The sequence below is a fragment of the Phalangium opilio genome, unplaced genomic scaffold (genome assembly GCF_054372755.1).
Source record: "Phalangium opilio isolate 3A_F unplaced genomic scaffold, DU_Popi_V2 ptg000002l_1, whole genome shotgun sequence".
Classification (NCBI taxonomy): domain Eukaryota; kingdom Metazoa; phylum Arthropoda; class Arachnida; order Opiliones; family Phalangiidae; genus Phalangium; species Phalangium opilio.
The window spans coordinates 15,235,216-15,262,909 of NW_028324144.1; the positions used below are offsets into that span (position 1 = coordinate 15,235,216).

The window sequence follows — 27,694 nt, forward strand, 5'->3', positions numbered from 1 at the left end:
CATCTCAAACTTTGCTAATATTGACGTTTAAAGTGACGGGTACCCCTCTTGCCCGCTTTTTTCAAATTTGGGGTATATATACGATTCGTTTCCATTATAATAGTAAGGAAAAAGCGCAATTGCGAAAACCTTTGGTGGAGATCCCACCTTAGGGAGGCTAGACGTTTCTCGTAACCCTAGCTGATCGCCGCGTATATCCTAAAACCAAACGATGATAATGGAGTAGAAGCCAATGATACAGATTGGTGTCTATGTGGAATAGACGGTAGACCAGTGGATGGTGGTGTTAGAAGGCAGTGTAAGTGCAGACCGTTGTCAATGTGGGATTGACAAAGAACAGAAGATGGTGGTGATTAGAAGCCAGTAAGAACAGACTAGTGTCCGTGTGGGATGGATAAAGACCAGAAGATGGTGGTGATTAGAAGCCAGTAAGAACAGACTAGTGTCCGTGTGGGATGGATAAAGACCAGAAGATGGTGGTGTGAGAACTCAAGTAGAGGAGCCATTTCCGTGACTGTGAAAGCAGTTCGGAAATGGCGAAAACGTTTGCTCCGATACGCAAACTGCGAACGCGGTCACGTGGGTGTAACAACAGACAGACACACAGACACACAGACACAGCCGTTACAGAACCTCTCCTGGACTACGTCACACGGAGAGGTAAAAAGCGATTTACACACAGTATAGCCTCACTCTTACCTCCTTTTCAGTATTATCTCTACTTTATGTAAGCCCACTGTGATATCATTTATTAAAGCAAAGGAAGATATATTATACTTCTCTATAAGTTTAACACGTGCCATTTGGGCTTTATCCGCAGCTTTTTTTCATTCACATGGATTACTGCTTTGCTTACCAAAGTATTAATAAGAAGTTGTAGCATGTGAATTTTTAATTCGATGTGAGAGAACCATACTTTACACCATATCAACTATTTTGCTTTGCTATATGTGACAATAAAATGTTTGGTGAAAATTTGTTTTAAAAGTCAGTATTAAACAAGGTCACTGCACTAGACTACTTGACTCTGTGGGGATACCTATTTGCTTTCCAATAATGAATTTAATTAAAGTTTCAGTAAATTGGATTTGGCTTACTTATTAAAATATTTAATTCCGAAAAATTATAAACCTATATTTTTTTAAAAAATATTACTTTTTTGAAGAAGAAGAAATACGACTTATTGATTTTTTAAATTTAATTTCAATAACCCTTCAAATAATAGCAACCAAATTCAAAATGCTGTATGGCATCTTAGCTTAGGGATGTTTTTACTATTTGGACTGTAATTTCCTCCAATTTTTTCCAAGCTAGCAGTATCAGAGAGATTGTAGGTTTATATTGTTAACGATTTCCACCGCTAGGTCACTAATAATATAGCAAAGTATTTCAAAGTTATATTTAATAGAATCACTCTTGGAGCTTTTCTTTTAGTTTAGCTTATTTTTAAGTTGTAAATAAACGTAAAATTTCAAATTCCATGAAGAAGCAGAGCTTATTAATATTAACAAAAATTAGAAATAAGGTTGAATTATACAAGCCTATCCATAATAAACCAATGAATTCAAGCAGCCAATAACGTAAGAAGAAAGAATGACATCAGACTGGATTCGTCAAGCTCTTGAGCTGTCAAAGCGTAATACACTTTTTCCCTTTTCCTTTCCGTATAATAAAATAACCGCTCGTCATATTTATATAAATTTTTAAACACGTGTACTTATATAGATTATAGAGGAACCTTATTTACGATTTTGATTCAAAATGAAAATGTGATAAGAAAATGTAAGGCAAGGTCCCAATTTCTTATAAGAAATTATGGAAATTATTTACTGTTTAGTTGTGTATTTTAAAAGAAAAGCTACTAGGTCTTATAGAGCTATTGCTGTATTATATTAAACTATTGAACTTGCCAAAGGAAAGGAATAAAATTGAAGCACTCATGTTGATGTTGGGAGTAAAGAGCACGTACTTTTAATCAAGAACAAGTTGTCTCATATGCGGAGGGTAACACCAATTATTTTGCTATTTAAAAAAATTTATAGAAACCTAGACTTTGCCTGTGAAATATAGGCAAGTTTGGTTTCAATACAGGATTGCACCGAAAAAGTATTAATTTATAGCAAATATCGAACCGTTCCCAATGAAACTACTTGATTTAAACTTAGAGCATTCTCTAAATTTTATTCTTATGTAAAAAGTCATCAAACGATAAACGAAAACCCGAGCACTGATAACGACGTTGCCTTTACAGTGAATTAAGTTCATAGTCGATAGTTTTTCTGTTGCGTGTACCGGCTCTGAGTGAGCGCTCCAAGGTTTCGCAAATTTGATCTTACGACTACTATTGTTTTATTTTTAAATAGCTTTAATCTCCAGTCTGTTATTTCATCAAAATCATGTTGAAGACATATGTTAAAATACAGTTAACGAAATCTATGGGATTATATAAATCCAGATCATGTCTTCCTGTTTTCGCCGTAACGCGTAAAAAGGATTTTTCATCTCAATCTCGATTACTTCCTGTAAGTTTTTTTGACATGAAATCAATATTTTTTTCCCTGTCATTAGGAGATATTCCCATATTACTTAGCGTGCAGACCGAGTATGGCTTTCATTAAGTGAAACTTTTTGTTACAGTGGAGGGTATACCCATGGATGAAGGATGCGCGTGAAAAACATTCGACGCTCTACAGGATGTGCAACTCCCTATACTCAAAAGTAGACAAGTCGATACTAGCGCCGCATGGCTACCAGCGCTGGAAACCCTCGCGCGAAAAATAAAAAATACTGGACATAAGAAAAAAACCCACCGTTTTGCTTCTAGCAGACGACGCTAAGGAAAAAAAATCGACGGTAGCGCGTGTTTTTTCTTATGTCCAGTATTTTTTATTTTTCGCGCGAGGGTTTCCAGCGCTGGTAGCCAGGCGGCGCTAGTATCGACTTGTCTACTTTTTAGTATAGGGAGTTGCACATCCTATAGAGCGTCGAATATTTTTCACGCGCATCCTTCATCCATGGTATACCGAGTAATATAAAATAGGGGGAATAGAAACTCAAACTAGAGTCGATACTTCTGGTTTTACGATTTCTACTTCCGGTTAATTTTCACTATTTTTTAAACGTTACTTTTTTTATTTTCCGTTTTCTCTAAGATAAATTAGTTTTGTAATAACACTGACCAGAAGTAATATAAGAAACCTCCCTACGGGAGGGAAGTATACAAGACGCCATAGGTATAACGTTAAAACACGCGAGGCATCCTCGAAGCGCCAAGTACCATATTCAGACACTATTGCTCATGGACAAGGTAGGTACGGTAGATCCTAGTCCTTTGATATGGTCGTTGGAAAGGGAAAGAGGAAAAAGCGCTTCAAACTAGTGTAGTCTGCTTAGCCGTCTGTCGTAAAGAAATAGAAGATTCCTGATTTTGCTAATAAATATTCACATTCGGTTATTTCGAAACGAAAATCTAGTTTGTTGTGAAGCCAAGAAGATGAAAATTATGAATACAAGAACAAAATTTCGAGATAGATAATAACACCATTTTAAAATCTATCTATGTAAGCAGGAATACATAGATTTAGTACTTGGAATCTATAAGAGGCCATAGACCCCATACAAATATCTGATTGACTGTGAGGGGAAGCGCCAAAAACTTTTAAACCACCTGCTGCTCCTTCCTCGCGTTTCATTGGTTATGCGAATGTGTGGGACAGATCGAGATCATGACCTTTTAAGCTGTCGTCTGCATCAGTTTCGGCTCCGATTCCTCCGAAATGGTCGGAAAGTGCGAGAACTTGGAACAGTTTGACGTTAACGACGTTTTTGAGGCGGAAATTTTTCTAACTGTAACTAAAGTCGACGATTTAGAAGTTAGTGTAGCTCGAAATTCAGTATTGAAAGCGAATGCTATAATAATTTCGAGAAAAGATGACGTTACCTCCCCTTAAACCCTAAGCCTTTGCATAGGGATACTGATGTTTTGTTTTTGTATAACTTTGGTGAAGAGTGGAAGGAATTAAATTTTTACTCCACCCTGTGAGAATAGTAATATCGAGTTTTTAACGGAAAGCAAGTCTCGGTCTACTTGTTCAGACGACGCATCATGTTTACATTCGGGTTCACCGCGCATAGGTCGCGGGAGTCGCGGCGCAGGTCGCAAAATACGTCAAATAAATTATGCATGACGTCAACGGTGACGGTTTCTACACCGCCTCCCCTTTCAGTCAGACACCCAGGCCCATAAAATGGCCTCTTAAGGATTCCAAGTAGTAAATCTATGTATTCCTGATGTAAGGCAAGGTAAGGGTTTAATTCAAATTTTACGCAAAGACCTATGAAAATCCTATAATCGAGATACTGCCTGTTTATTAATGATTTATTATCATCAAAATCTAAAAATGCTGCATGAATTATTTTATTGGAAAAGTTTAAAATTACAATGAGTCAGTGAAATTGACTTAACTTAAGCAGCCGACGCAATCGCGAGATCAGAGAATGTATTCCTACGCTCTACGCGGCGCGGCCCTATTTTTTAAACTTTGTTTACGGCCGTATAAGTGCGCGGGGACATTCGCGGTACGAGGATGTATCGGGAAAAATTCGCCTTTGTATACTTTCCTCCCGACGGGAGGTTTCTTATATTACTTTTGCACTGACTTAATACTACATTCTTAAGAATGCAACTCATTCAAATATACAATATATAGGGAGATCGAAGCTACTCAAAAACCTAAAATTTATAGTAGTTCTCCAATAGTTAAGGCATTTTTTAATGTCTTCGTAAAGGCTAACTTCCTATTTCTTTTGGTAGAATTTCACTCTCAAGAAAATATCATATTATATTTGTAAATTAACCTCATTATAACATAACTAGATACCCCAGTGTATAAACTATAGTGTTTTTGTCCCCCCCCCTATGGAATGTATCCATGAAAATATTTTAATGAATAACGTAACGTCGAGATGGAAATGAAAAAGGGATCGGAGTCATATAAATGTGACGTAAGAATACATATATAAGTTACATTAATGTCATTATAGTACAAGTCTCAATGTAAATCTAGACCCTTTAAACACTGGACTATGACGAGCAACCTAGCTAGTAGAGAAATGTCAAAATTAAACAACAAAAACTTAACGAATATCAATGCACGTAACTTAAAGAATTATTTTTGGTTAAAGAGGGTTAATTTCATAAGTTCCAAACAAAGATTGCGATTTCTTTTCAATTTACATGTCCGTTGTATTAGCCACAATGAGTTTTCCTGATAGTCTGTTGTTAAATTCAAAGTGTTACTCATTTTAGGGAGATGAACGAATACGGATCAACCAAAGAGGCCTGGAAGACATATCTCAACCTATTCTTAGTGAAAGGTTCAAGGATGCTAAAACAGTCTTCGATTTCTTTCATAAAGGATGGAAAGATTCAAGTACGTTTAAAACTAGTGCTCATAAGGACTAGGGACCATCTATAAACTTCGGCACACTCAATGTGACTAAAGAATTAAAGGAAAAGCTAAAAACTATTACAAGAAAAATTCACAATTTTTAATATTAAAGTATTTGAGGATTTAAAAAAAACTAAAATATGGATGCATTGGTATTGAAGTTAAAAGTAAATATAGGATACTAATGTTTAGAAGCAACAAAATTATGGTTTGCTTATAATTTGTAGTTAATAAAGACTAAAAGTGTTCTCTCATTGGAGCCGATAACACTACTGATATTCCAAAAATTACATTTCCTTCAATGACCGCCATATACAAATGTGGAAAATATCAGACCAACTCCTTCCTTTATGAACAACCCCAATACTGCCAACGTATGACGTCACTATACTAATTTATAGCACTCTAATAAGCCATAAGTGGATCATTATACAGCTCCCTATAAGTACTTGACATAGGTTATGCTTTTGTAAACAGCGTTTTCTCCCAAGACATCCAAGCCTGCCATCTATAGCTCAGTTTTACAAGTATATTTTGCCCTTTAACCCGGATCTGGTGTTACGTTAACCTACAGAAGTTCCGGTTGATGGTAATGGCTGTCAGACCGCCGTCACGGTCGTGATTACTGTGAAGCTTGTTATCTCGTTGTAATTTTGATTCAGAATGGCCTTTGCTAATTAGGAAAAACACCTAGGATCAATGTAACTAATTACAATCGTCGCATGCCCAAATGAAAGACACATCTTAAAACGATTTATGTGATATTAAAAGCACTTAACCGTAAGCGACTTAAACGTTTTGTAAAATTGAAAAATATTGACCAGCATCTTTCGCAAACGAACAACGTTAAAGCATTGAAAAAACTTGTCAGACTTAAAAAAGGAAAACAAATTTCTATGTCGACGCACATAATCTTTAATTAGTAATAAATCGGTCCAGCTATCCCCGCTAAAAACCTTTAAATCAGTGGAAACTAAGTGCTGTATTAGGGATGCATTAAAAAGGTTCAAGCATGATGAAGGCTTTTTGATCATTTGAATTCATGTTAATTTCCTTTTCAACAGAAGCGTTTAAAAATTGCGCGAAATACCTATAAACGGCCAATTATTTTTTAAAATCAGAAAAATGAAGTGGACTTCTACTTTTATATTCACAACCATTCACTAGGTATGGAACAACTTGTTTCCTTCCGCGCTCTTCTCTCTCAAACCTGTCCTCATTGGCTACCACTTACTTCCGTTTGCTTGCCCCGCTTATTAAAAGTTTCTGTTGCCTTCAGTGCTGGGAGACAATGATGATGCAAAGCGATGTTATATGGTCCAGTACTTCTAGGGAACTGTAATATGATCCACTTCTGAATAAGCATATCAAACCACCTGGGTGGTTTTAAATGCTTTTGACAGAACGTAAATAAATACATGTTGGGCTTCAGGTGCAAAAGGAATATTGTCAAATATGCTTGAATGGAACAAAATGTTTTAAATCACAGTACTTAGAACTCAGGGCACAAATTACTACCTGTATTATTTTTGGCAAACACCTCAACGTAAATGTTCGATGTGTCTACCATCATAGAGAAGGCACTCTTCAAGACGACTATCCATGTCTTGCAATAAATTAGCAAGAACTAAACTCACGACGAAGGAAGTCCAAGTTAATGTCTTCAGTATGTTTTCATCACAGAAGCAGGGTCCGATAATTCGGTTTCGAAGACTGAATGACCACACAAACATTTAGCTTCCATCGCATTTGATGTTAATGGTGTCGCAACCAGTTGGAATAGGCAGGCATTTTTCTAAGACACGAGACTAAGTAATGTAATTTGAACTAAGCCTAGTCAGAAAACAGAACCTTTCTCAAAATTATGGATCGGCTCCACATAGTTCACGCATGGCAAGACAAAAGTCTTAGGTAAGCCTCGTAAACATCAAGTCCAATTTATAGTGGTTCGTATAGGCTGTCATTTTGCAAAGACTGTAATTCGATCTTAAATTGAGGGTGAAGTGGAAAATCAAGTGATTTTTTATAGATTCTTCTACGTATTATAAGACCACTCTGCGTAGTGAAACATCCAGGAAATATCTCCGATTGGTTTTAAAATAAAAATTAGGATGACATTTTATGTATAGTTTTCAATAAGGACCTCTCGTATCGACAAGCATGTTAGATTCTAAAACGGCCTTTTTTATCGGTGCCACAGACTTCAAAGTTCTTTCTAAAAAACCTAGTATTTTTTCCTTATTTAGTCCAATGTACAAGGTTTGAGATAGGGCTGTACAAGCCTTGCATTTTTGGTGTCGAGTCGAGTATCGAGTATTGAAAACATCTCTTATTGAGTATGGAGCCAAGTCTCGAGTAACTAGAACATTTGTTTCGAGTGTTTATAAAGTAATTGGGATTTTCTTATTTCTAGTACTTTCACACTTTCTGTTAATTTATCGCTTCCATTTAGCCTAAGTAAAGTAATAATTTAACAAACACAACAAGCAGTACGGACAGCGTCTCACAGTCGCTCATAAATGGGATGCTTAATTGTAACATGATGTTTTGTGAGTTTAAATTATAGAAGCCAGAAGAGTATCATATACGAACTTCTAAACTAATTATCCGTACAAAAACAATAACTTGTAAAAATATGACAAGCTTCGCTTTGGACCTGCTGCACGTAAAATGTTCTGAGATCCCATTCACAGCCAAGTTTTAAATTAAATTTTTATATAGAGTTTATGTAATATCTTTATAATATTATGAATTATGTATTATAATATATGAATATCGTTATAATATATGAATATCGTTATAATATTGATAATATTGTTATTACTATTTCATATTTGCTGTGCTATAGCCAAGTGCACATATTTTTTATATAAAGTGTATAAAATTCAAAAAGATTTATATGAAGCTTGGTCGTACATGGGACCTCAGAACTTTTACGGTGTAGCAGTTCCAAAGCAAATCTTTGCATGTTTTTTCACGTTAGCGTTTTTGTTACGATCTCACATCTTTTCATAGGTATAGTTTTTGAAGTGAGAACTAGAAAAATATTTAAAGAAATTTCAGTGTTTTTCAATTTTTAATTACTTTATATATTAAGTACTAAAAATTCCCAAATTTTAGTTTTTTATCACTTCTAGAAGTACCTTAGAATTCTCATGATACGTTAGTGAGTGAAACAACGAAAATTTGAATTCTCATGATCGGTGAGTGAAACAACGAAAATTTGACTTAAATTATTTCGTAAAACTTGTAATTTGACGATAGAGATAGGCCCAATAAGTTCTATTAGTTAGTGAAATTTCTGAATTTTACCTTTAACCCGAACGAAGATATCAGGGCTTGAAAGTTCCTAAGTTGCTTCGAGAAAAGAGTGTTTGGGGTTTGTTTGGGGAGTGCACAGAGAGCTTCACTTGGCGGACCTACAGCTTAGCATCCAGATATTTTCCTCCCAATGAATTGGTGAATTTTTCTAGGGGCTCGACTCATAACCTTTCCCGGGGTCCGCAAAGTCTCTCGACGGCCCTGCATTAAGGGTGCGATTCATCTGCACAGTGATAAATTTTTTTTAATCAAGCGTTATGATTTTTCACCGTTACGCTCGTAACATAAATCTCATATCGCAAATTTTAAGCATCCCTCTGAAATGCTATTCAAAAACATTTGCGCTATCTAGCGGGGAAAACTTAAAGCTTTAACAAGAAAAATAATTTTCGGTGTCAAACATTTTAATTTTATCGTCTGCTCGAGTAAACTTCAACCTATATTGAGGGAATAACAACATTCAAAAATATCAACATCACCCTGGAAACGTCGGAAAAAGGTTTCTGAAGAGCAAATGAATATGCTATAATAAATAGCAACATTTAAAGTCAATTATTATTGAGCTTGCACTTAACAAATGCTTATTTTACTATTGATTGAAATAATTGTAGGCCTGGGTCCCGTAGGCCCTAAAACTCTCGCTAAGCCTCAAATACACTATGGCCAGTGGCAGTTTACTAAAAAAGTATTCAAAAATATTTTTCCGGAAGTTCAAACGCTTCGGTATCGTCTCTAAAAACTTTCTCTATTTAAATTTGTTCTTTCCTCAATTTAAGCCGCGACAAGTGAACCGCATTTTTACCTCTCCGAGTGACGTATGTCACGGAGAGGCTCTAATTTCGACGTGTATGTCTGTCTGTGTGTCCGTGTGTCTGTGTGTTTGTCTGTCTGTTGTTACAATCCACGTGACCGCGTTCGCAGTTTTGCAAATCGGACCAAACGTGTTCTTAATTTCCGGACCGCATTTCCCGGAAATTTCGAAAATTGCATGCCACTTACACTGGCTATTATTCCAATGCCTGTCTAACATCACCATCGTCTGGGTTTTTGTCCATCCCCCATCGACACCACCTGTACTTTCTGGTTTCTAATCACCATCTTCTGCTGCTCTTTGCCCATCTGGTCTTTGTCCATCCCACATGGACACCAGTCTGCGCACACTGGCTTCTACACACCACCATCTTCTGGTCACTTTGTCCATCCCACATGGACACCAGTCTGTACACACTGGCTTTTACTCCATCAGCAATAAGGTTAAGACGTACGCGGCGCTCGGCTAGGGTGACGAGAAACGTCTAGCCTCCCAATGGCGGGGCTTCCACCATAGGTTCACGCAATTGTGCTGTTCTTACCTATAGCTGCGATTCGAAATCTTTATATACTACCTATTTGGGTAAAGTGAAGCAACCGGCGTATGCTTCATTTCAAACGCCAATATTAGTCAATTCTCTCAAGAATGTTTAATTATTCTTTATCAAAACGATGTAACGCTCAATAGGGCGAACAACTAACGAAGAAAATATTTAATATTAATTATATTTATTTTAATATTTAAGATAATCTTGTTTCTCAACTCAAAATTAATACGGAAAGAGTTGAAAAGCAGTCATTGCTTTTGTCTGTGTGTCCGTCCATTGTTACACTAGTGCGTCGCGTTAGCAGTTCGCCTTGTGTTGATTTGTAAAGAAATCATACAGAACCAAAAACGGATTTATGTGAGAAGAACGTTGAAGGTAGCAAATTCACTACCCATCCTCGCATACTTTATTGAGAAACGTCGTCTGCTTATATTTTGACTCCACCCACAAATTCTGTATATCTCTATTTTCGTGGTTAAATATATAAAGAAAGAAAAACTAGATGCTTAAAAAAGAAACATCAATTATTTATATTCTTAACTTTAAAACTTAATTCCACTAAATCGGGAGTTATATAGCATTGTTGTCCACTTTGCTTTTTTACCACTGGCGCAATTTCGGAAAAAATATTTAACCACAAAAATTGAGAAGTCTCTATACACAGAATTTGTGGGTGGAGTCAAAATATAAGCAGACGAAGTTTCTTAATAAAGTATGCGAGGATGGTACCAGAGGCTAAAGCTATGATCCCACGTTCTTAGTGCATAAATCCGTTTTTGACAGAACCTTAATATTCCGTTCTTCCATGATATAAAGTGAATATGTGGAAGTACTTTTTGTAATTACGATACCTTTAGAAGTTTTGAAGCTTGAAAGCTCTGTTTCATTTTGATATTCCAAGGACATTTTTTAATATTATTATTTGAAATGGCTGTTTATATATTACTTAAGCTATACTACATCTGTATATAGAATAATCCTTGCTTTAGTTATTAAAAGAAGAACGCTAATCCTGTCGGTTAAATCAAGTATTAACCGTAATAGGCTTAGTGAAGAAAAGAGTGTATAATTGAGGCCCGAGGTGTAGTAAACTATGGGTTTTGATTTTCGTGTCTGTATTGAAGAGACATTAACGGTTCAGAGTGAGCCGAAAGTTAAATACATGTTTAAATAATCAGGTTTAGGTATTATAATATAAGAAAAGATCATGTTGGCAATTAGACCAGTGAAAGATTTAAAAGAAAAAGGGTAGTAGGTACGGAGTGTTCATTCTTTTTATGGTGCCACAACTCAGCTTTGGTGTTATTTAACGTTTACACTGATGTTGGCGAACTAAGAATATTGTTGAGGTGAGACGAGACGATTGGTTTACACTGCAAACCAGTTGTGAATGTAGCGTAGACAATTGGGCCTTTACAAACACATAAAGGTTATATCTCTCCAAAATTTATACACTTCATTTCCTGTTCTTTTCCCCATTGACTGATTTCCACGTGTCCAAGATTTATCCTTATTGGATGTAAAATGTCGTCTGCTTTACTATATTTTCTCTATGCTTGGAATACTGCTTTAATAATTCGTAAATTTTTACTTCAAAAAAAAGAGAAATAATTCCGTATCTAGGTAAATAAGTTTGTAGTAGTAGACCTCTTGACTCGGAGAGGTAACATTTTGGTTTTTCCAACTTGTTTTAAATTTAACGCAAATGATATCATAACGCAAGTTTTCTTGCGCTAAAGTCATGTCGCATGCCTGCTGAATCGAGTAATTTTTGCAAATAAGTAAACTGCATGACTTTGAATAAAAGAAAATAAGAGTCAATTCCTCTTTAAATGTATTTTTTATAACTTATACTTCCACTATTGAACCAGCTAGGAGCTACTACCCTACTACATTACACGGCCATCTAAATTACCCAAACAGCACTAACTTTAGTCTGGTAACAAATAAGAGTGACTTTATTGTAGTTTTTATAAGTACCATATCCCATTTACCGAGGTATAAGAGTTCTAAAAGCAGGATCGAGTAATTATCAAGCCTAGGTTTAATACTCGAAACTATTTCGAGTCTCGGAAAATCTGCTATCGAGTACTTGCACAGCACTAGTTAGATTTGTTTTAATATTAACAAACCATTATTTCTATGGCTTTTTTACAATATTAGTACCTGTTTAATAGGCGTATTGTTACAATTTTATCACTACAGAACTTGTATTTCAAGTGGAACCGGCAATACCGCAATTTTGAGCCTAAAAATGAGAATGGTAAATGTTTCGACCTATCGCGTCATGACACTAGAGATCCAGCCTTCCAGCGGTGCCACATGTTTAACGTTAGAGCGAACTTAACCAAATTTGCTCAAGCCGGCAATCTTTGTACACAACGTTGATGAATTGCCCTTTTCTTAAGAGATAAAGGCTTGTTGGATAACAGCTAAACTCGTATTACAGTAGTTAGTCTGGTGTGCTAGCAAAATACGAGCCCTTTCCAACCAGGACAAATTGAAAGGCATGATTATTTTGGTGAATGTCGCTCTAACGTTCAACAAGCGGAAGTTCTTTATGCCGAATGATTTCCACACCAACGACATCCGGTGCGAAGCGCCTTGACAAAAATTAGCGAAAATCTTCGTGAATTCGGTAGTTTCGTCGTGCAAGATTGTGAACGTAGAATATACTGGTAATGAGGATAGAGAATTGGACATCTTAGAACGTTTTGAAGCCAATCCCCATAATAGTAGTGGCGCGGGCAGAAAACAAGTTGGACTAAGCCATTCTGTTCTTGGCAATTTACAAGGGAATCACTACTGGCCGTATCATTTCCACCTCCACCAAGCCTTAACGGACGAGTATTACCTAAGACGGCAAGAAATTCATCTTACCATGCTTGAACTAATTGAAGTTCAAGCATGGCTACATTTCACAGGGATGTTACGGTAAACCGGTATAACGTAAATTACTAGAGCCTAAAAAATCCTCACTGGTTACGATTGAATGTAAATGTTTTTTGGATATTCTTGGAAACCGATTTATTGGACACTTTTCCATCACTAAAGACATTTACTTGGGACTTCCTGTGTCATGATATTAATCTTTGCAAATGTATTGCAAGACATGGATAGTCGTCTTGAAGAGTGCCTCCACTGCGATGGTAGAAACATCGAACATTTTCGTTGAGGTGTTTGCCATACAGATTAGAGGTTGTATTGTGAAATAATTTTAAGTGTTAATTTCTTAGATATTCATGTAAGATTTTCAAACTATTCAGAAAGTGTTTTCAACTTGGACCTTAAGCCAACAGAAAAATATCTTGTTTTCGAATTTACTTTCGTACGGGCTTTACGCCTTTACCCCTTTTTGTAAGCGAAGAAGCGAGGACGCTGGCTACGTCACCAAAAACCCAGCGCTGCTCTCGTTTTCGTACTACTTGTGGCCAGAGTGGAATATTTTGAGATTTTGTATGAAAGGGCCAAAAACCCTTTTTCAGTTGCTCTTTCTCCTTTTTGCGACCTGGAAAGCGGACCACCGAACTTTTCGCTCCATACCGAGATTATGCCCCATACGGGCCCCGGGCCCCTTTAGAGAAAGTTCCTAAGTTAGAGCCGAACGCCACTCTGGACCATTTTAAGTTGATAAGTTTGTTTTTCTTTTGTTTATTTTATTAGTTGCAATTAAAGTTATCAGTTTCCCTTGCTCATATTTTATTTAGCCTAGTTCAGAGTTTTCATTTATTCAAAGTCAAACCTAGAATACATATTTTTCAGTCGGTAGCCATTCTTTATAGCTCTCCCAAACTATAGCCGAGAATTAATTCATTTCAGTTCACCCATCTTTAAAAATTCCGTCACATTTTATGGTGCTCTCAAGTCCTTGAATCGCGTGTGATCAGTGCAAATTTGCATAAATAGAGACTTTCGCGGACTAAATTAATGTAATCGCGACAGCAGCAACTCCTTTAGTGGCACACAAAAGAAAGCGCAAAGTTTTTCGCGCGGCAGTTACTAGAATAATCGGGTCTATCAAGAACCACCTTAACGAGGAACCTTTAGAAGAAGAGACATAAGTAATTAGATATGAAAGAATTAAAAACTTCTGTTTACGGAGATATCCAACGTGATTTTATTAAAACATTAAAATTTCTTTGAGACGTTTCGGGCCGCGGCTCGTCATTCAGTCTGTTGAACTCAAGTGGGTTCATGTTGATATACTACTCAAGGTTATTTTTTTGAAATTTTGGGGAAGTATAACATTTGGTCGCTATAGGGAATACCCTAAGGGTGCCGCGCGTGTGTGTGTGTGTTTTTTTTAATATGTATAATTATATTATTTATCTATTATTTTTTTTATAGAGTTAATACGGTTAAGGAAATTGGTTAATTCCGATATATTGCCTATCCATTTGGAAAAAATGTCATCTACGTAGCGCCATCAGATCTTAGGAAATTTTAGGTCATTAGCTAGGAAATTATTTTCAAAATAGATCATAAAAAGGTTAGCTAATACTGGGGATATATTTGATCCTATAGGGAGACCATCAGTTTGTCTGTATATTAAACCATTAAATTGAAAATCATTGTTTCTTAAGCAAATTTCTGTGGCGGTAAGTATATTATCTATACTTAGAGGGGTAACGTGGATTAATTCATCTTTCTTAGCTATTAACAAATTTTTGACTACAGTTAAGGTTTCTTTAACTGAGGTGTTTGGGTAAAGGCTTACTACATCAAAGCTCACCATAAGGCTATTGTCCTCGAAAGTAATGTTATTTAAGTTATCAACAAAATCATATGAATTTTTAAGACAGTTTTTGCAGTCTACGAGAGTATCAAAACTTTTTGCAAGGTGAATAGAAAGGTTGCGAGTTGCTGCTCCTGACATGTCGACAATAGGTCTCATGGGATTGTTTTCTTTGTGGATTTTTACATATCCTTTTAAATGTGGTAATCAAGGATTTTTATTCCTGGGGGTAAATTTGAACTTATTATCAATTACTCCCGATTTTGTAAGTCTTATAGTGAAGTCTGTGACTTCTTTGCATTGTTTATTCAAGTTAAATTTAGGGTTCACTATGTATTCACCATTGTCAATTAGGTCTTGCATTTTGGAGAGGTAGGAGTCTTTGTCCATGATGGCAATTTTTCCTCCTTTATCGGCCGGGACAATAAGGATGTTTTTTCTGTTAATCAGAGATTTAATCGCGTATCGTAGATCTTTATGTAGATTGTCTTTAGAATCCTTGTAGTTAAAAGTTTGTAGTAAATCTGTCACTATATAGCTGGTGAATACAGGGCCGTCTTAAGTGCTATATGGGCCCCTGGGCAGTGCAGTATTTTGGACCCGCTAATCCCCTATACAAAACAAATTAATCGAGAAATTAAAATATTTATTATTTCCTTCAAACAAAAGTCTACAAATTTATACAAAGTCATAAACATTTGCGCACTTTTTTCCTTGAAAATTCCTTTACAATTGGATCGAAGTCGATCGTTTTTTGGATCGCCATTACGTAATTCACGTTTGAACACATATTTTGACAAATATCTTGTCTTGGATTACTAATGCTTTCTCCATCTGCTTTATACACTTGGCGTGTCTTGGAAAGGTCGCTTTCTTGGTTCTGACAAGATGTCGGCCCATTTCGAATCCAGCAATCAACTGTGTTAGGATTGCCGATTACTCATAGCCCTGCATCTGTTTTTTGGAAGGAAGATGTTTTCGTTTCACATTTAGGCACTTTCACTGGTGGAATATCCTCATCTGGATCAGTAATAGGAACAAGTGATGACTCCACTGCAATGTCGGTTGGAACTGCATGTGGTAGTCGTTGAGGGCTTCGGTGATATTATTGAAAGAGTAATTTTACCAGGCACTTCTCATTGCATTTTTTAGGGCTGTGCGAGCCTTGATTTTTTGGGTTCGAGCCGAGCCTCGAGCCTTGCTTTTTTCGGTTATCGAGCTTCGAGCCGAGCCTTGAGTCTCTTATCGAGCTTCGAGCCTTAAGCTGCATGTTCAAAATCTGGTTTCGAGCTTTTATCGAGCCTAAAATTTCAATGCCGAGCCTTAAAGGGGCTGTCCGACCCCCTCTCCTTTTTTACCCACCCGCTATGTTAAGCTCTATGAGGAAGATCGTCGTTTGTCCCACTGTCCGAACAGCCCCTTTAACGGCTTTCGATTTTAGCTCTTAATTTGGAATGATATTCCTTTACAATTTCAATTACTGTCCTTAGTAAAGAAAAAACCCTATTAATTCTTAAATATAACAGATAAACTTTTATTTGACTATAATTAATCTTGAATCCTATTATCACTAATCGAAATTACTTACGTGCATTGACCATCGCATTGATAATACAAACCAAACGTATTTTCCTATACATAAAAGTAAAAGTAAAACTTCAAGAATGATTTTTCATTTTTTACTTTGCCCAAAAGTGGAAGTAAAACTTACGCGAATCAAATGTGGGCTTACAAAAAAAGGCACCAACGAGAATAATTTCCTATTTCGCGCGTCACTGCAGCGTCTCAACATTCAGTAGATTGTGTTAGATGGTAATTCTTGACCTTTAACCTAATCTTGAATCTCACAGATCACTGATTAAACCTCGATAACCTTAAGCCTTGGTCTCGAGCTTTTATCGAGCTTTTTTCCGAGGCTCGAAAACTTGTCGAGCCTTTCAAAAGTTGCTTATCGAGCTTTCGAGTCCTATCGAGTACTCGCACAGGCCTAGCATTTTTATGGCACCATGATGTTACCTTGGGAAGTTTGTTAGCTTTCTCTTTCTCCTTCGCAGCTCGTTTTTTTATCTTCTGAGCACCGCTCAAAGTATTACGTTTCATTTTTGATTTGATCACTACTAATCTCTATTTATAGTTTGTCTAACATCTCAGCCATAATTTTATTCATAACACGCATTATATTTTAAACACCGTTTTCTACTTTCAGCAGGGAAAGAAATAGACTTGTACCCCACGTCCCACCAAACAGTGAGAATGAGCGAGAAAATTCCAGGTTTTCTCTCTGCGCATGGGCAAAATGACAGTATAGACTGAGATTGTTTTAGGGTGAAGGTTTCAAACTAAATAAATAAGCCGATGTGCGGTTTTGAAGTGAGGCCATGGGGAGGGGGATAATGTTAAAGCCAAGGCAATGGGTGACTACCTCATAGGTCTCAGATTTTTAGTTTTACATTTTTCAAGTTCGATGGCCAAATTTTTCATTGAAAAGACTGTATGGCCGATGGAAAGTAGTTTTTATTTTCTTGTGGCTTTCTTATGACAAGAAATGAAAAATGAGTATTATTTGACAATTATGGGGCCCCTGTTCTTAAGGGGCCCCTGGGCCAGTGCCCAACGGGCCCAATGGATAAGACGGCACTGGGTGAATACATAGTGAACCATAAACTTAACTTGAATAAACAATGCAAAGAATCCACAGACTTCACTATAAGACTTACAAAATCGGGAGAAATTGATAATAAGTTCAAATTTACCCTCAGGAATACATCGGAATTAACCAATTTCCTTAACCGTATTAACTCTAAACATCAAAAAATTAAAATCACACTAGAAATAGAAAAAGAAAACAAACTTCCTTTTCTAGATATCTTAATCGATAGATCAAAAAACCAAATCATTTCTTATATCAAAAACAAACGCACTCTAAAAAGTTTCTTAATTACAATTCGTATCATGCATACCATATTAAAAATGGAATAGCTAAAAGCCTCAACTATAGGGTCAATAAAATCTTAAATCAACCACCTGTTGATCTTGAAAGAATTAGACGACAACTAAAAGATAGTGAATACCCCGATAAAGTTATTAACAAATTTCTAAAAGTCAGTGATCCTGATAATTTAAAAACAATAAAGCAAGATAACCTTGAACCAGAAAAATGGTTTTTTCTACCTTACTATAGAGGTTTTAACGAAACATTACAAAGGAAACTTAGACCTTTTAACATTAGAATAATTAATAAAAAAGCTAAAGATTTAAAAAGTAACTTAGTCAAATGGGAAGATAATAATAAAGATAATAAAAAAACAGAACCCCTAAATACATCTGGTGTGATATATAAAATCCCATGTGAAACATGTGGAAAAATGTATATTGGTGAAACAGAACGTAAACTAATAGATAGAATTAAAGAACACAAAAGAGATGTTAAAAATAAAAAAGAAACTAACGCTGTGTACATGCACTTAAAATTTAATGTAACACACCAAATTAATTGGGATAATACAACAATCTTAGCTAAAGAAATAGACTACTATAAACGTAAGATTACCGAAAGTATCTACACCAAAAAATTTAAAAATAACTTTAACTTAGAGGCAGGTTATGTACTTAAAAATAATTGGAATGTGAACAAACTTATAAAAAATAATAGATAAATAATATAATTATACATATTAAAAAAAAACACACACACACGCGGCACCCTTAGGGTATTCCCTATAGCGACCAAATGTTATACTTCCCCAAAATTTCAAAAAAATAACCTAGAGTAGTATATCAACATGAACCCACTTGAGTTCAACAGACTGAATGACGAGCCGCGGCCCGAAACGTCTCAAAGAAATTTTAATGATTAAATAAAATCACGTTGGATATCTCCGTAAACAAAAGTTTTTAATTCTTTCATATCTTAAAGACCGTGACAACAATAACTATGAGTAACCTTTTTAAAATAAGTAATTAGCTTAAAAAGGCTAACCGAAGAATTATCAGAATTAGATACCACGATAGAGCCATTGGTTCTTGAGTTAGGCGAAGAAAATTACGAGATAGAATTAGAAGAAGTACAAAAATACCGAGCAGCAATTCTACAGTGTGGAAAAGATCAGAGTGCCCAAATTTTTCGGACATTTTATGAAAAAAAACGCGAGATCAATGAGGAAATTAATTGTAGTACATTTTCCAGACTCATGGAAATTTAATTAAAGAATTCTCTGGCATCCACTAAACAAATCGTTTATGTAGTTTCAAATTATCACAAAAATGAGAATTTGTAAGAAATCAATACAATAATGTTAATGAAAAATTAGATTTTGTATGACATCATAAATTTTGCAAGATTAATCCTGTGACAAACAGGAAATTAATGCCCTTTAGCGCAAATGTTCGATGTCTCTACCATCTTGATGTAGACATTCTTCAAGCCTACTGGCCATTGATTCGCGGGCGTGGCGAAGCATTCCTGGGGTGATGTTGGCAATGGCGATTCTTATTCTGGCTTTAAGGTCGTCGGGTGAATCTGTTTCAGTTGCGTATACCTTTCCGTTGAGGAAGAAATCTAACGGAGTTAGGTCAGGAGACCTTGGAGGCCAGGGCGTTGGTCCACCCCTACCAATCCATCGGTTAGGAAACTCCTTATTCAGCCACTCTCTTACGGGTACGGCGAAGTGCGGTGGCGCCATCCTGTTGAAACCACATATCCCTCACTGCTGCCAAGGGTAAATTATTAATGGCATCAGGAAATTCTTGACGCAAAAACTTCAATTAACGTTGCCCGGTGATGTTCTCGTCAAAAAAGAATGGCCCAATGATTCTGTCGCCAATGATGCCAACCCACACATTGGTTTTCAAACGCACCTGATAATAATGCTCCCGAAGCCAGTGAGGATTTTGCTGCGACCAATAGTGAAGGTTATGTCGGTTGACTGTTCCATCTTGATGGAATGTAGCTTCGTCAGAGAACATAACCTTGCTAAGGAAACCTGGCATTTGTTCATCGAGGAACCGCATTTGCATACAAAAGTCCTGACGCCTAAGATAGTCATCCCCTGTTAACGCTTGGTGTAGGTGATTTCGATAAGGATGGAATCGGTTAAAGAATTCTCTGGCATCCACTAAACAAATCGATCATGTAGTTTCAAATAATCACAAAAATGCGAAATTTTAATAAATCAATACAATAATGTTAATGAAAAATTTGCTTTTTATCATAAATGTTGCAAGATTAATCCTGCAACAAACAGGAAATTAATGTCCTTCTAACGACAACAAAAAAACACCTACTGCCATGAAAGGCAGAACTATTGCGGCTGTTAACAAGGGTCAATGTGCATTAAGGGTTATTTTTTAGGTTTGTGGCCTCTAGGCCGTAAATACGAGGTTATCTTACGGTAGTTTACTTCGGAAGTGTGCCCCACCTACGAATTAAATTAGCTTGGTTCTTCGTTATGATGGCGCGTTTTACTAATCGCGAAAAGTTCGATATGATTTACGTTATGGGTGAATGCCGAGGAAATTCTCGCCTGACAGTTATTTTGTACACCGAACGCTTTCCGAACCGAAGGCCACCTGCTCGAAGGACTTTTGGTAAGCTAGAAGCTAACCTACTAGCAGAAGGTAGCTTTACGGTTCAAAAAACGTCAACGTAGGGTTGACCGGACAGTTGGAAACATAGCCCGAGAGATGGACATTGTGGCAAGGTTCGAAGTCGACCCTCACACCAGCAGTAGAGCGGTACGAGACGAGTGTGGCATTAGCCATCGTACATATCTGTCCACTTTGCATCGGAACCGATTCATCCTTATCGAAATCACCTACACCAAGCGATAACAGGGGATGACTATCTTAGGCGTCAGGACTTTTGTATGCCAATGCGGTTCCTCGATGAAGAAATTCCAGGTTTACTTAGCAAGGTTATGTTCTCTGTCGAAGCTACATTCCATCAAGATGGAACAGTCAACAGACATAACTTTCACTATTGGTCGCAGCAAAATCCTCACTGGTTTCGGGAGCATTATTATCAGGTGCGTTTGAAAACCAATGTGTGGGTTGGCATCATTGTCGACAGAATCATTGGGCCATTCATTTTTGACGAGAACATCACCGGGCAACGTTAATTGAAGTTTTTGCGTCAAGAATTTACTGATGCCATTAATAATTTACCCTTGGCAGTAGTGAGGATATGTGGTTTCAACAGGATGGCGCCACCGCACTTAGCCGTACCCGTAAGAGAGTGGCTGAATAACGAGTTCCCTAACCGATGGATTGGTAGGGGTGGACCAACGCCCTGGCCTCCAAGGTCTCCTGACCAAACTCCGTTAGATTTCTTCCTCAAGGAAAAGGTATACGCAACTGAACCAGATTCACCCGACGACCTTATAGCCAGAATAAGAATCGCCATTGCCAACATCACCCCAGGAATGCTTCGCCACGCCCGCGAATCAATGGCCAGTAGGCTTGAAGAATGTCTACATCAAGATGGTAGAGACATCGAACATTTGCGCTAAAGGGCATTAATTTCCTGTTTGTTACAGGATTAATCTTGCAAAATTTATGATATCTTACAAAAACTATTTTTTCATTAACATTATTGTATTGATTTCATACAAATTCTCATTTTTGTGATAATTTGAAACTACATGGACGATTTGTTTAGTGGATGCCAGAGAATTCTTTAATTAAATTTCCATGAGTCTGGAAAATGTACTACAATTAATTTCCTCATTGAACTCGAGTTTTTTTTGTTATAAAATGTCCGAAAAATGTGGGCACTCTGATCTTTTCCACACTTTAGAATTTAAGACTAGGGTAGAATTCAATACAAAGAAGATGAACAAAGAACGACGTAGCCGTAGAAACTCGCTAGTATCGCAGGCCGATTCGACGGCGTCCGAAAGATACGAGGAGCCTACCGGCGGGGAGATAGCCGGTGAACGAATCGAACACGAGCCGACCCTTAACCAGAATGGTGGAGAGACAAGGCGAAAGGCCAGCCAGGAGTGCCCCATCAGTGTGGCTACCAAAATTAGAATTTAAGCGATTCTCCGGAGACATTATGGAATGGCAGAATTTTTCGAGATTATATGAGACAACGATCCACCTCAACCTACATTTAGATAACATAGAACAGTTCAGTTATCTCAAATCATATTTAGAAGGCGCAGCTGCCCTAGCTAAGGGACTAGCTAATACGGTACCAAATTACGACACAGCCGTTTGGAATTTTAAAAACCGTTACGGGCAGGAAGACGTGACTATCGATAACCACATGTACAATTTAATCAATTTAGCACCAGATGGAAAGGCACATGATGAAAACGCCCTTAGAAAACTACACGATACTTGTGAAATCGAAATACGTAGTTTAGAGTCAGTAGGAATCGCGTTAGATACCTTCGGTGCCCTTTTATGCTTAGTTTTGATAAAACTAGTCCCAAAAGAAACGGCATTGATGTTTACGAGAATGATAGGACCTCAAAAGAAGTGGACAGCAAGCGACTATTTAAATTTTTCCAGCCAAGAAATAGCCAGTATGGAAAGAGGTTTCGCGTCCCAAACAACCACGATGGCAAACGAACGAGCCGCCCCCCCCCCATATAGGCTTAGCTCTAGATCGGGGTTCGCGAGAGAACAGAAGCAACCCTCAACCGCAGCAGCCCTAAACAAGGTCGTTTCGGATAGAATATGCATCTTTTGCGAAAACTCCTCCCATAGGACGAATGAATGCAAACATTTTACCCCCGAGGAAATAAGAGATATTATTCAAAAAAAGATGCTTCATTTCTTTACGCGAGCATAACAGGGCAAAGTTCTGTAAGGTTAGAATAGAGAGATGTAAAAAGTGAAGCAAAAGACGCCACCATACTTTGTGTTTTGAAGGACAGGAAAATAACGGTAGCTTAGCGCGTGAAGAAACAAATCGAGTAACCCCCCACCCCCACCTGTAGAAAATACGGTAGCATTGTCATCAATAACGCACGATAACCAGCGAGCGAAAATATTCTTGAAAACCGCCCAAGCTTTAGTGAAAGGAGTAACCGATACCGTTGCCTCTTAGACGGGGCGAGCCATCAACGCTGAACTCTCGAGAAAATTACAGCTACCAGTAGTAGGCGAAGAAACCCTCGAAATTTTCCCCTTTGAGAGCGAGACTCCCATTTATTCGACTAGAAGAAAGGTTCAAGTAGATATGATTTGTATTCATGACCCGAATGTCACCGTTAGAGTCATCGCATTAGAAACCCCCGAGGTCAATGGCGCCGTATTTGCAGTTCCTAGCCACATATTAGCGAAAGAAATGAATAGGAGAGGTCTACTCATGTCAGATGACCCCAACGTTAAAGAAAAAATCAGGTAAAGGTCTTCAATTGAAATTATGATGGGGTCAGACCTAAGACCATTAACAACCCCCGGGACTCGAATGCAATAAGATCTTCGTATTGAAATTTCCGCCTCTAGGAGTTACGACTGTTTTCGAGACAAGGGTACCACCTAGCGGAAATGGATAGAAACTTATGGGGTGTACAGAACATCCGGTTTCGGATATCGCTTAAGAAAAGAAATAAGATCTCTCCGAGGCCGAAACGGTTTAATGTACAATTATAATTAAATATCAACATAATATATCGCTAAATTAGCTTGATATCTGCAATATGGTAGTTAAAAAAATATGTACACGTTAACATTTTCATTCTAATCTTCTTCGTCGTGATCGTCCATTTTTAAGTAGCAAAGATAGGAACCTGTAAACCGGAAATTCGGTACCCCTAAAAGTTTCCTCATTATACCACAAGGGTCGCTAGGATCGCGCGTAACAGAAAACCACAAAAAGTAGAAAGCTTGCGTTGCGAGTCCCGGGGGTTGTTAATGGTCTCAGGGCAGACTACTTGGAAAGTTGTAACAGGCAGAGCAGAAATGCTAGGAAAATCATTAGCCGCTATGGAAACCCGACTGGGTTGAGTGGTACACGGAAGAACCGCTACGCGAGGTCCAGCCTCTGTTAGCGTTAACTCGGTAGCAGTAAAGTTAGCCACAGTTCCGGAATTAGACACTGTATCAGAGCAATTACAAAGCTTCTGGGATATTGAAACTCTAGGGATTAATGACTCGAGAAACGAGTCCATTTCTACGAATGAAGCACTAGAGCAATTTGAATTCATGATAGAATTTTATAAGCGATATGGTTCGCATGGAATGAGAAAAAATCAGAATTAGGGGACGCCAAGACTAGAAAAATGAGACTGCTAACTAAGTTAAAACAAGAACCACTTATGTTGAACGAATATAACAAAGTTATTAAAGACCAACTGCTAGAAGGCCTCATAGAGCTCGTGCCAGAGAACGAAGTCAAGAGAACCAGAAAAGGCTTATTGTTACCTCACCCACAGTCACATACTACGAGTCTCAAGTTCGACTCCCCCCCCCTTCCACGAGACGTCGTCGCTCCCAGTTGAACGACCATCCCTTAACGATTGCATGGACTCAGGGCCGAATTTGAACGCGAAAATTATAGACTTTCACCTTTACTTCGGAGAAAATTAGATCGCGTTTAAAGCTGATATACAAAAGGCTTTTCAGCAAATCGTGCTAAAATAAGAAGATCAAGACTGCGACGTTTTCTTATGGATAAATGTTAACGGGGTAGAAACGCCATTCAAACTCCTTACCTACAGGATTAAACGAGTCCTTTTCGGGGTATTTGCGAGTCCCTGCTTATTGGCGTTCACTGTAAGACATCACGTAAAAAAATATGAAGAAGCCAAGCCAGAAGTCAAGCGATTGATAGACCAACAGCTGTATGTGGACGATCTATTGGGAGGCGAAGATGACGTAAAAAAGCACTCGAGTTATCAAAAGCATAGCGGATGTCCTGCTAGAGGGAGGGATGCACCTCCGAAAATGGAACACAAATTCTGTTGAATTAAGGTAATTATGCAGCAGAACGGCTTACAGCAGCAAAACTTGGAGAACGACACCCCTCTGAAGATTTTGGGGATGTCATGGGACGCTGGTCAAGACCTCTTAAATTATGATTAGCAACCACTTTTGCAGTATTTTAGTAGTCCCAAAATGACCAAGAGGGGACTCATCCAAGCCGTAGCGAGGATCTATGACCTCTTCTGTCTACTCGCCCCTTATACAGTACGAGGCAAGATGACGTTCCAAATACTGTGGGAACGAGGATTAGCATGATACGACGAGCTTCCGCAAGACCTGGCCTCCCAATTTGACAGTTGGTGTGAAGAATTGACGGACATTAAAGAATTGAAGATTCCAAGTTTCTACTACAGAGAAGCCAGCACCAAGGAGATCATCTCAAGACAACTGCATTGTTTCGTAGATGCTAGCGAGAAAGCGTACGCCGCTACCGTTTACCTACGTTACGAAGATTCCGCGGGGGAAGTTACCACGTGCCTCGTCACCTCTAAAACCCGAGTTGCGCCCATTAAGAAGTTAACGATCCCTCGCCTGGAGCTCATGGCCGCCGTCATTTGTGCATGTTTAGTCACCCACGTAAGCAAAACACTTACTAATAAGCCCACTAGCTTGCATCTTTGGTCAAACTCGACCATCACGTTGCAATGGATCAAGGGATCCGCCTCAAGATGGAAGACGTCTGTCAGCAATCGCGTCCGAGAAATTCAAGAGCTGACAGACCCGAAATTTATGGAAGAATTGCAGGGGAGACACCAATCCGGCGGATCTCCCTTCCAGAGCTATCAAGATGAGGAGCTGGTAGAAAGCAAGCCATGGTTGTTTGGACCCCCATGGCTCCGTCAAGAGCATGAAAATCAGGCCGACCCCCTAGACTTATGAGAAACCCCAAGCGAGGCCCTGAAGGAAGATAGGAGAAACGTCTCGAAAGATGTCATTGCCATACTAGTAGCCAGTGAAGGAACAGAGGACGAATTCTTGGACTTAACCGATTCAGCAACCTCTCAAGGCTAAATCGTACCGTAGCAAGGGTTCATCGTTTCATTCATAACTGCAGAAACCCTCAGAACCGTAAGAAAGGTGAACTGTCAGCGGAGGAGGTAGCACGAGCAGAAAAGACCCTCAACAACAACGCCCAAGGGAATAGTTTTCCCGGAGAACTTGCGTCCCTTAAAAAGGGTGACATAATATCAGTTAATTCGACGATCTACATGTAAAGCCCCTTTTTAGAACCGTACGGATTACTTCGCATAGGCGGACGATTAGACCAAACCGAGAAGCACCCTTGGCTTCTGTCATGGAAACATCAGCTGTCAAAATTCATCGTTCGAGGAGCCCACAACCGCATCATGCACGGAGGCGCAAGCGAAACCATAGTAGAGGTTGGAGAACGTTTATGGATACCGACGGCCCGTCAGCTGGTAAAGAAAACTATTAACAATTGTTACAAGTGCAAGAGATTTCGCTCCACACCCTCGGTAGCAACCGTGGCTTCCCTTGCGGCAGACCGTGTAAGGAAAACACCGCCCTTCGAAACCTGCGGTTTAGATTACGCGGGTCCGCTATATACCAAGTCGGGTACGAAAAGTTATATAGCGCTTTTTACGTGCGCGGTAACCCGCGCAGTTCATCTCGAGTTAGTTTCAGATTTAACTACCGAAAAGTTTTATTAGCATTTAGACGTTTTATTTCGCGTCGCGCAATCGTGCGCCATGTGTTTTCTGAGAACACAGAAACATTCAAGCGCACCAATGAAGATCTAAAAATTCTTGCGAAGACGGTCAGAAATCCAGAAGTACAAAATTTCGCGTCGGAGCATAGGATAAAATGGACTTTCATAACGGAGCGAGCCCCCTGGGTAGGAGGCTTTTGGGAACGTATGGTAAAATCGACGAAAAACGCGCTATGCAAAGTGTTCGGCACATCGCGCCTAACATACGAGGAAATATAAACCATCTTAACCGGAGCGGAAGCCATAGTCAATTCGCGACCGTTGTTATTTGACTATAACGAAGCCCATGAGCCCGCGCCGCTTACGCCAGCGCACTTTCTAGTGGGAGGAAGGTTGGCGTCTTTGCCTTCGCAATCGTTTCCAACCAACGTAATCCAACCATCTACAAGAAAAGATCTGACGAAACGCCTTAAGTACCGCCAGACCTTATTGGTTCAATTATGGAGACGATGGATGGCCGATTACCTTTTGGACCTTCGGTCAGCGCACCACCAAACCAAGGACAGATCAACGAGGACCCTACAGGATGGAGATGTCGTTCCCATAGAGGAACCTTGCACGCCCAGGCTTCTATGGAAGCTAGCACGAGTAAAGAAAACCCAGATGGGTCAGAACGATCCTGTCTACCTAATTTACCAGATGGAACAGAGATGCGCAGACCAATCAAGCTTCTATATTTTCTTGAACTCGACGAACATTAATAATTAATTTCTCTAATGAACATTTTAATTTTGAACTAAACTAGTTCAAGGCGGCGAGTTTGTGTTGAGAAATAATTTTAAGTTAAATATTCTTGTGTTAATTTCTTATATATTCATGTAAGATTTTCAAACTATTCAGAAAGTGTTTTCAAATTGGACCTTAAGCCAACAGAAAAATATCTTGTTTTCGAATTTACTTTCGTACGGGCTTTACGCCTTTACCCCTTTTTTGTAAGCGAAGGCTACGTCACCAAAACCCTACGCTGCTCTCGTTTTCGTACTACTTGTGGCCAGAGTGGAATATTTTGAGATTTTGTATAAAAGGGCCAAAAACCCTTTATTAGTTGCTCTTTCTCCTTTTTGCGACCTGGAAAGCGGACCACCGAACTTTTCTCTCCATACCGAGATTATGCCCCATAAGGGCCCCGGGCCCCTTTAGAGAAAGTTCCTAAGTTAGAGCCAAA

The 27,694-nt window shown here is 38.4% G+C and overlaps 1 protein-coding gene across 1 annotated transcript in view; it reads left to right on the plus strand.

Annotated features, from left to right (window-relative positions):
• The first annotated feature begins 2,260 nt into the window (after positions 1-2,260).
• LOC149720195 (long-chain-fatty-acid--CoA ligase 5-like) overlaps positions 2,261-27,694 on the plus strand; it is a 184,112-nt gene continuing 158,678 nt past the window's right edge. Inside the window, exons 1-2 of the mRNA XM_089859689.1 lie at positions 2,261-2,522; positions 5,309-5,432. Of these exons, the coding sequence (XP_089715815.1) occupies positions 2,397-2,522; positions 5,309-5,432 (250 nt within the window). The 5' untranslated portion in view covers positions 2,261-2,396. The remainder of the gene's footprint in view (positions 2,523-5,308; positions 5,433-27,694) is intronic.